Source organism: Parasteatoda tepidariorum, chromosome 10, assembly GCF_043381705.1.
Source record: "Parasteatoda tepidariorum isolate YZ-2023 chromosome 10, CAS_Ptep_4.0, whole genome shotgun sequence".
NCBI classification, from domain to species: Eukaryota; Metazoa; Arthropoda; class Arachnida; order Araneae; family Theridiidae; genus Parasteatoda; species Parasteatoda tepidariorum.
The window spans coordinates 86,118,555-86,129,184 of record NC_092213.1 but is presented as its reverse complement, the minus strand read 5'-3'; the positions used below and the strand labels follow the sequence as shown (position 1 = coordinate 86,129,184).

The 10,630-nt window shown below is 30.6% G+C and overlaps 1 protein-coding gene across 1 annotated transcript in view; it reads right to left on the bottom strand.

Moving 5' to 3' along the window:
• Window positions 1-10,630, bottom strand: part of LOC107456081 (spindle E) — a 153,037-nt gene that overhangs the window by 97,155 nt on the left and 45,252 nt on the right. The window contains exons 5-7 of the mRNA XM_071186577.1: window positions 9,540-9,761; window positions 5,353-5,475; window positions 2,581-2,661 (exon numbers count right to left, since the gene is read on the bottom strand). Of these exons, the coding sequence (XP_071042678.1) occupies window positions 2,581-2,661; window positions 5,353-5,475; window positions 9,540-9,761 (426 nt within the window). The remainder of the gene's footprint in view (window positions 1-2,580; window positions 2,662-5,352; window positions 5,476-9,539; window positions 9,762-10,630) is intronic.

Here is a 10,630-nt window from a genome sequence, read left to right as displayed (position 1 = left end):
ATTTGAGAGAAAGATTTTGCGGAGTATACTTGGTGGTGTAAATGAAAACAATAACTGGAGAAGGAGATTTAACTTTGAACAGTACAAGATTTATAAACAACCTGATATTATTAAATACATAAAAATAAATAGAATGAATTGGATCGCCCACGTGATTCGAATGAGCGATGATAACACAATAAAAAAGATACTGCTTTTTAGACCCACTGGAAAAAGAAAGCGGGTGAGGCCACGGTTGTGATGGGCTGACTCAGTGGAGTCTGATTTTTTCGCAATTAATGAAAAAAATTGAAGATCAAAGATAAATCGGAAGTCGTCTAGGAGAAATCTTCAGAGGAAGGCATTGGCTCACATTGGGATGTCTGGCCAACTATGATGATGCAAATTCGCTTAAAAATTCTTGAGATATGGTGAAATACACAACTTATATCAAAAATCTCAAAATATGATTACCAAAATTACGATATCTCGTAATAATGATTACAAGTAATTGATCACTGTCATCAAAAAATGTTATTAATTACATTTTTGCCCAATTCTGTTGGATATATCTGTTAACTTTACTTGTTACGTTTCATAGTCTCTAACAGAGTTTGTGAGGTCTTTAAGAAACTGTCATGGTGGCAGCAAAACTAAGATAAATGCATTTCATAACATTTTATCTTCACAACAACATTCAATAATCAATTTCACAATAACAAAGTGTTAAAAGGGGTAAATTTGGGTCTGTTAACGGACCCTTCACACAATATATTTTCATAAAAATAGATGTTTATTCCGGTGATCAAAATAATGATAAAGACCAAATGTAACACAAAGGCCAATTCAAAAGACTCGCCACAAGAGGAATGAAGAAACTATAAAAACCATAGTGGCTGAGAGAGGCAAATCAGGGCAGAATGTATTTCTGAGTGCTATGGAGAAATGGCTAGGAACGTGTGTTATAAATCAGTATTCGTATGAAGAAAACAAGAATCCTGGTCATCGAGATGAGCTGATGCGACAGGAGAGGTAAGAATTTTGTCATTATAAAAATAATCAGAGTAAAATGCTTTTCCAGGCATTATGTAGGGGATGGAATGAATGTCCTTTACACGGGAATCAACAAAATGAATTAAATAAGATTCCAGGTATAAAAATGAGCTGAAGTAACTAGGGTGAAAATAATTTTAGCATTGACCAATTTATGTTAAATAGAGTAACAGCAATAGATGGTTTATCGAATTCTGGTTAATGGACTTATCTACCGCGTTAATTCAGTCTAAATTTCAAAGCACGTCTGGTTTATCCAATTTTCCCCAACTGAATCAAAACAAAACGGTTTACAAAAGTAGCTCTAGCAAAACCGTATTTAAAATGTTCCGAATTTTTAAGGGGTCTGTCCAAACATTTTCTGAAAGGTCCTGTTTCTGTAAAATTGTGAAAAAATGACTCGTAATTTGTGAATATAAAATAAACGTTAAGTCACATCATTTCAACCAGGGTCCTGCTTTTGCGAATTTGTACAAATAGGGTCCATCATTGCAAAAAAATTTTTCAAGGAGTTTTTAAATTGTAAAGACATACAAGATTATGCTCAACACTGCAAAATTAAAATAAATTGAATTTTAAAAAATAAACAGCAATTGCTGCTACTAAATTAGAGATGCAACATACAAATATTTGGTATTTAGCTTATACTGCTGAACGTAGATTATTCATTTTGGACGAATAATGGAAGAAGCGTCTGTGGAAGACAAAACTTAATTCGTTTACATCCATCTTTCTTGTTTTCCCCCCTGGGAAGGGTTTATTCGATTAAAAAAACAATAATGAAGATAAACAAATTTAGGAAGGGTCCAATTAAAAGAAAAATCATTTTGCGAAGGGTCTGTTTTTTCAGTTAAAATATTTTGTGAAGGGTCTGTTTTTATGAAAAGATATTTTGCGAAGGGTCCGTTAACGGACCCAAATTTCTTCTAACCAGATCCCTGTTTTTGTATACCTTATCATTCAATTTTTTTCAATCACTTATGAAATAAACTAATAAAGAATAATTCTTTACATGGATACTTAGTTTTGGACAAATAAATTTTATAGTGAGTTAAAGTTTTACTAGAAAATGTAAATTTAGCATTCCTGGTTGCACAAACAGGTGGAATTGAAAAACAATACAGAAATAAAAAGTACGGAAAATTACAGAAATACCAACACGAACAATCACTTCAAAACAATTTCAAAAATGAGCACTAAATCTATAAATCTTTTTTTCTGATTTCTTATTTATTCTAAGACCTTTTTTAGCATTTCTGATTTTCCAGGGTGCGTAGCCAAACATGGTAAATAAAAAAATCCCATTACGGAAAAGGGAAAATTATGCACTTTTTAAAAACACCCATGGAGAAAAGCACTTTTAAGGTCTTTCAAAAAACGAAAATTGAAAATAAGCACCTTTAAGCACTTTTTAAAAAAGCTAAGCACCGTTTTCCCACACAATTCGTGTTTTTTTTCCCCTTAACCTGTGAAAAACCTGGTATATACAGTAGATTCTATAAACATAATATTAAGAATAGTCTTCAAGCAATTGAAGAAGAAACTTACTTTTACTCGGGGAGAATTCAACTTTAGAAATTTCTTCACTATCAGAAGAGCAAAATCAACTTCTTGGTCTCTTTCATGAACCTAGTGTTGCATAAAAAGTTCTTAGTTTAAATCAGAGCATTATAAAATGACATCATACAAGCAAATAAATAGAGCTTATGAAAACCAGCCACTAGAGTCATAAAAATTAATCAATTAATTTTTAGATAAATTTACCCCAAATCAATATTCTTGATGGTTTATGTTGATTTCAGTGCGACTCATTATGGTCATCATCATCCATCATTTTTCATTATGTGCTCATGGTGTTTGATATGCCAACAAACTTCCATAATTATATGATGGAAAATGCTACTTTAATACTATGATGGTTAACCAACATGAAAAGTTTGATTTTCATGAGCCAACAGTCCATGATGATCCATGTTGGTTTAATGGGAATTCTTGTTGGTTCACGGGAATATACCATCAGTTCTGAATAAAAAATAAACTGAGCATTTTAGAACGAAAAAAGTTTTCAGTTCAAATCAGATTTCAAATTTCCCTGATTTTTCCAGGTTCGCCAGACAAAATTCTTAAAATTTCCAGGTTTTTGTTTATTTTTTCTTATAAAGTGTAGGATGTGTACAAGAAAAGTGTCTTTATTATAAAATATTTCATTCAAAATGTTATTTTTTTAACATATCGTCCTGAAAAAATAATTTATTTGACAATTTGGCAAGATTTTTTATTTATTTTTTAATGTTTTGGTACAAAATTTTGAATTAAAAATCATATATTGACCAATAAAAGAGTAAAATTAAATATTAATATATAGTTGGTTCTTAAAAAAAAACTTTCTTTTTAAAATTAAAATATGTTATAAAAGGTTAAAATGAAATAGAAAAAATTAGCATTAATGCAACAATTGTAATGATTTGTCGACAAACATTGCTGTTAGAGATTGTAGAAAAATGTGTGATTGGTTGATTTGCTGAGAAAAAATAATTCAGAGATTTCTTTGAATGGGAGTAGAAAAGCTTTCAGAAAGAGTGCAATACAAAATCCATTATTATTAAATTATAACCAACTAATTTTTGGAGAATTTTATAAAGTTAAAAATACAAAAACATTTTGTCAAAATAGAAAAAAAAATTACCACCAAAGCATCGGAACAAACTTGAGCCATAAATGGATTCAGCCCAAGGACAGAATTTAGAAACAGAAGCTAATATCCTAATCCCTTTTTCAACCTCCACCAGAATCTTTCTTAAATTGCCCAGTCCCATAGCGGTCAAAGGTTTCTATATTCGTTTAGCAACCGTGGGAGAATTTTATGTGGCATTCTAGTTTAACAGAGCTGTAATGGATCAAATTTTGATGCAAGCAAAGTATTGCTAAGTTGATGACATTTCAACTGATTGGAGATACATTTCCATTAAAAAAAAGTGGGTATAATGGATGAAATAATTTAAATTAAGAAAATTAATAAATAGTTTAAATTAGTGAAATTAAAAAGATTATCAAAGAAAAAACTTCCAGCTTTTCTTTAAAATTCCCTGATTTTTCCAGGTTTTTATTCAAATTTCCCTGACATTTCCAGGTTTTTTCCAGTATAAAAAAATTCCCGGATAATTCCAGGTGGGTGGCCACCCTGATTATGCATTAGTAATACTTATTGCAAGCAAATATCTGAGCAAAAATTCTATTTTAATAGGGATTTTTTTTAAGGAAACTTACTCAACTTTAGGGAATTTTCTAAAATGTACAAAAACCAGGAGAATTTTAATTAAACCAGTAGACCAGGAGAAACTAGCAAAATCCAGTACTCTACTGGAAAATCCAGTAGAGTTGGCAGCTATGAATATCATACAAAGTACTTTAGAAAATTTTTAATTTTTTCACTTGCCCGAAATAACTCGGGATAGCAAAGTGATTTTAAATTAAATGTTGCTTCACGTAAAAAAAAAATTCAAATTTCAACTTAAATCGTGTACATTACGTTTTGTTTTAGTTCTTTGTGTTTATTAATAAAATTAGAAATAATATGTCGATTTTTTGCATTTTTTTTCAAAATAATTGGTAAAGGAAGTGAACTTACATTAGTATTTAATAGAATTTACACAATATTTAACTTTTTTCATTCGCCTGAAAAAATAGATTAATTTTTTCCCCCAAAATACTTGGTAACGGAAGTGAAGTTACATAGTATTTAATAGAATTTACATAATTTTTAACTTTTTTTCATTTGCCCGAAATAATAGATCGGGATAGTAGCAGGGTTGCCACTCAAATCTGGAAAAAAAGTTCCCGGTACATATTATACACAATATATTAACAACAATTACTGGTGTGAGCTATATTTATTAGTTTTAATTGCTGGAAGCATACTTAAATAATGCTATAGTAAATTAAATAGTTTATTATAGCTGAAATATTACGGTTAAACATCCCACTTTCAGTGGTCACCATTTTTTAAAAAGACAAAATTTCCCTGTATTTTCCAGGTTTTCCCTGAGGAGTGGCAACCCTGAGTAGCCTCGGGATAGTAAACTGATTTTAAATTAAATGTTTCTAACACATAAAAAAAAATTCAAATCTCAACTTAAAATGTGTGCATTATGTTTTGTTTTAGTTCTTTGTGTTTATAAATGAAATTTTTAAAAAATGTTGATATTTTGCATTTTTCTCTTCAAAATAATTGGTAAAGGAAGTGGTTAAAAACTGATGATATAAAATAGAATGAAACACATAAAGATTAATATTTTGAAATCATTTATGAAAAAGGATTACTTCATCAATTATGATGTGAGTATACATGTCCATCCTTTTAGCATTCACTAACTTTTCCAACAAGACACCCGTCGTGACGTAGGAAATGCAAGTAGAAGAAGAAATTTTCTGATCCATGGCTACCTGAAAAAGAAATAAAGTTTCATTTCAAAATTATTTCACGCATTGTATGTTTTTTAATTATCGGTCTTTTTAGAATACAATTCTGTGATTCTTAACACAAGTCAGTACCAGTCGCTGGTACTTATGTTTTATTTTAAAATTTATGTTTTTGTTTTTTAAATTTAATTATTTTAATAAACTTAGTTCTGAAAATTATTTCATCATTTGAGGATTGCAATTGGCTAGCATCTCATTTTTTTTTAATTATGCATTGTTTGAAAATGCTTTATTTTATGTGCATTGAGTTTTCGGGGGTGATAAATATGTGTTTAAGTTTGTTAAAATTACTGCATATCTAATAAAAGCTTTATTTTTATGTATGTGAGGTTTTCTAAATTCAATTTTAAACAGTATGACATGTTATGGGGGCCCAAAATATTTCTGCGCGGGGCCCTGTTTGCTATTAAGACGACCCTGTCACAAGTCTAAAGCATTCAGACACTATTTTCTTATCTTGGTAATTGAATCACGTTCTCATATTGAGTCATTATTCCCATTGATAATCACATCATTAACAGGGTGCATAGCCAAATCTTTCAACAAAAAATAAGCACCTTTTAAGTACTTTCTGCTCTAAGCAATCAAAAAATATTTTTAACCACTATATACATTAGCAAAATGCAAAATAATGTTCAAAAAGGCTTTAGATTATCATGATAAAATAACTAGTCTCTTTTCTTGATTATATTAGCGGTTATAGAACTCTTTTCTTGATTATACTAGCGGTTATAAAATGATCAAAAGATTTTTTGGTTCGATAACAGAGGGTGGAAAATGAAGCCTGAAATTGAGAATATCTTGCAAAATGCAGCAGAATTGCACATGAGAAGGCAATAATCTCACTGAACCCAACTCAGTAGATGCACATACGGACTCACAAGTATTTAATCAAATATGCAAAATAATAGGCGCTTTCATACGCTATGGACAGACAGTTTGCCGAAATGAATTGTGAAAATGTTGAATAGAACAATGTGAAAAGCACGCTTTTGCATTGCACACGGTGAAAATAGAAATGGTAACAAAAAAAATCTCATTTTTGAAAACGGAAAATTAAGCACTTTTTAAAAACACACAATGAAAAAAGCACCTTTAAGGGCTTTTAAATAACAACAATCGAAAATAAGCACCTTTAAGCACATTTTAAAAATGCTACGCACCATGATTAAGGACTCCCTTATCACAAATTTACAGTTAAAAAATACTTATATTGAAGCTTTTTTTTTTAAATGGAGGGTAGAAACGTTAAATACAATTCATGAAAATCCAATCATAAGAGCAGGAACCCTAGGGCCCAAAAATAGGTTTACACCCCTATAACATACCATACTGTTTAAAAATAAAGTAAAAAACTTCACACACATAAAATAAATCATTTTAAAGATAGGATGCAATAATTTTAACAAATTCAAACACATTTTGATTGCCCCAAAAACTCGAACTAAGTATTTTTAAACTATGCATAATTGTTTTGCTTTTTTTAAAAAAAATTTATGATAACTAGTTGTAATCCTCAAATAATAAAATAATTTTCAAAAACATGGACGTTAATTAAAATAATCAGATTAAATAAACATTAAGGTATAACTAATAAAATCAAAAATCGAAAGGTATGAAATATTTTGTCAAGTTAAACAGTTATTTAAACATCTTCCAAAAACCTAAAATTTTCAAAAGTTTTCATTGGCATTTAGAGTTTGTTTGCCTTTTTAAGTTTTACAAATATGTTATCAATCATTAGATGTAGAAAAAAAAATTTACACTTTATGTAATAGAGTATATTTATTTTAAAAAATATATAATGCATTGTTTATTCTTAGCTTTTTTTTAATACAATTTTTAAAAAGATAGTTCTTGATTACCTGAAAAATTCAATGTATATAAAATAAGCATTTTTAAACTATGCGTAATTTAAAAACAAATTAGGATGGTAATCAGTTGCAATCTTTGAATAATAAAACAACTTTGAAAACCACGGAAGCGAATGACATTAAAATAAAAGCACAAAGGTATAACAAATGAGATGTCATCAAAATGTATGAATTAATTTCGTCACGCCAGTCAATTATTAAAACATCTTTCAACGCACATCAGACATAACCAGTTTAAAAGTTTTTGCCCCATAGTGCTGTGTAATTCTCAACTCTTTCGATTAGTACTGTATTTAACTCATTTCAAATACAAGTAGGTGGTGGTCACATATTTTTAGAACCATTACCATAAAACTTGCTCACACTATTTTACATAGAAATTTTTTTAGAAACCCAATAAAATGTCAATATTTGCAGAAAGTGAGAGTCGAGCACCTAAAAACCTTATTGCTAAGTAGAAAAATATGTGATGCATTAACATCTGGTGCATTAATGCATTAACTTTTAAAATGCATTAACATGTGATGCATTAACTTTTAAAACATCTGGTTTATCAAACATCTACTTCATCATAAAATATCTGCTTTGTATTATTAACTCACAAATGTAGTTATACACAGTACACATACTCAAAAATAGTTGCCAAAACTGTTGGCACATTTATCCCATTGTGACACTAGCCGGACGATTCCATCTTTGAAGGAGCTAGTAGGCTGCTGTCGGATCCAGGCCTGGACCCAGTCACACACGTCATCGTCTGTTGTGAATCAATGTCCGCGAATAGCTTGTTTTAGACGTCCAAAACATGAAAGTCGCATGGTGAGAGGTCTGGACAGTATGGTGGATGTTCCAGCGTTTCCCACAGAAACTGCTGCGATGTCATTTTCACTGCATTGGCTATATGTGGACGATAACGTGCTCTACCACCTTCTCTTTGGAGTGCAACAATACGGTCGCTATGCAACGTCAAAGTTAGACTGACTGACTAAGTTTCATTTGAATGACCCTCATAAATTTCGGTTTCAAGTTTTCTTGGCGGTAAACTATTCCAATTATTGGTGCGTGTTATGACAATCAATGACTACTTATAGAAAGAAAAACCAATGTTGTTTATCTCAGTTTTTTTAATACAATTAATGAAAAGTAAGATTCTCAAGGGCCCTCTGAGTGCCTGGGCCCCAGGGTACTGCCTGGTATGCCCTTGCAGAGTACATAGCCAAATGTTTCAACAAAAAATAAGCACCTCTTAAGTACTTTTTAAGCACTCAAAAAATATTTTCAAGCACTACATACATGAACAAAATTCAAAATAATTTTCAAAAACTTTACATGATCACAATAAAATAACTAGTTTCTGAGAAATAACGCTTTTCTTGATTATATTAGCCACTATAAAATGATAGAGAGACTTTCCCAATCTATATCAGAGGGTGGAAACTGAAATCTGAAATTGAGAATGATGCAGGGTTGCAAATGATGCTGCAAAATCCTCACCAAGCCCAGCTCAGCATGCACATGCGGATTCGCAATCCCTGTGGCAGAATTTTTTCGGGCTTTCTGAGACATACCTCTCTAAAACTTATTTCTTTCTGCAAGATACTTATAAAAATAACAAATATATATGTAACTAATTTAAAGTAACAGAAACATCAAAACAAAAAAAATTTCAGATCAAATAAAAATTTTTTTTAATTGAATTTGTAATATTTTTTTACTCTAATATTACGGGCAAAATTCTTGCATTTTGTCGGGGGACAACACACTATTTCCTTTTTCACATTTTGTAATTCATCCTCTCAGTAAAAAATAGCAAATTTAGTAGCAGTAGTAATAAAATTCAATATAACCTTCAAAGACTTTACACGATCATGGTAAAATAACTAGTTTCTAACAAAGAACCTTTTTCTTGATTATATTAGCTACTATAAAAAGATCAAGAGATTTTTCGTTTTGATTTCAGAGGGTGGAAAATGAAGTCTGAAATTGAGAATATCTTGTAAAGTGCAGCACAATTGCACATTAGAAAGCAATAATCTCACCACACCCAGTTTAGTATATGTACATTTAAACTCGCAAATATTTCATGAGTGCTGGATTTGGGGTCCTACACTGTATTATATCTGATGGTCTCCCCAAGTAAAACAGAATCTTTACCTGATAACCAACTATTGTGCCAGTTTCCCAGTTCCTCTCTTTACACACTCTATTGGAAATGCTGATGGCTGCAATTTTCCTGGGCTGAGTGACAATAATGTTGCAGTACCTTCCACGAGACTGATGGTAGTCGAGTATATACTGGGGCACTTGTGTAGTCTTGCCGCAACCAGTCGGTCCTTGAATGATTAACACAGGATTGATATCCAACTGTTGTAATATCTAGAAATTGAAAAATGACATTAGTTTGAAAAAACAAACATACTAGTGTCATGAAAAAAATAATTTTTAAAAAACCTCAGCACAGGGTCCGACTTAGCCTAATTGGGGCAAAAACTTCAATCACTTTTTCAGTAATGAAGAACCGAACTTTATGGAGGTATTTAAATTTTTCACCTCATTATAGATAACATAACAAAAAAATTGACTAGAACCTAATACAGACATGGAAAAATTTACCCCGACCAGCCCTTATTTAGGGCATACGGGTAAGTGTTTATTAAAATCAAAAAAAAAAATATATAATAATAATAATAATCCAAAGAACAGCACAAACATAAAATACATATCAGACATGACAAACAGCCCACGAACATGGCGGGCATAGATCAGCAAAAATCATGTAAGGTGATAAAACATTAAAATAGCAAAATATTAAAAGTGTCAGTTAAAAGAACAATTTAAAAGATAAACATGTAAAATTTAAGAAAGAACATAGTATAACATATTAAATAGTACAAAAGTAATTACAATAAAATTGGAGAAAGTAGAAGAGTTTATAAAAGACATAATAAAAGTTACAAAACTATAAGGTCAATAAAATTGAGACACCCAAGCTGGAACGAGCAAGTTCCGAGACCATTAAAGACCGTCCCCCAATACATCCTCTCAAGTTTGTTTAATAATCTTTATGATATTTCGGCAAGTTAGGTTAGCATAGCATTCATGTTAACTAATATTATTAAAGTGATTGTCTGGAATTGAGAACAATTCATTAACAAGTGATCAATAGATTGATATTCACCACAGTAATTACATTCTGGAGTTTTGTGAAATAAATTATATTGGTGTTCTCCAAACACTGTTAAAAT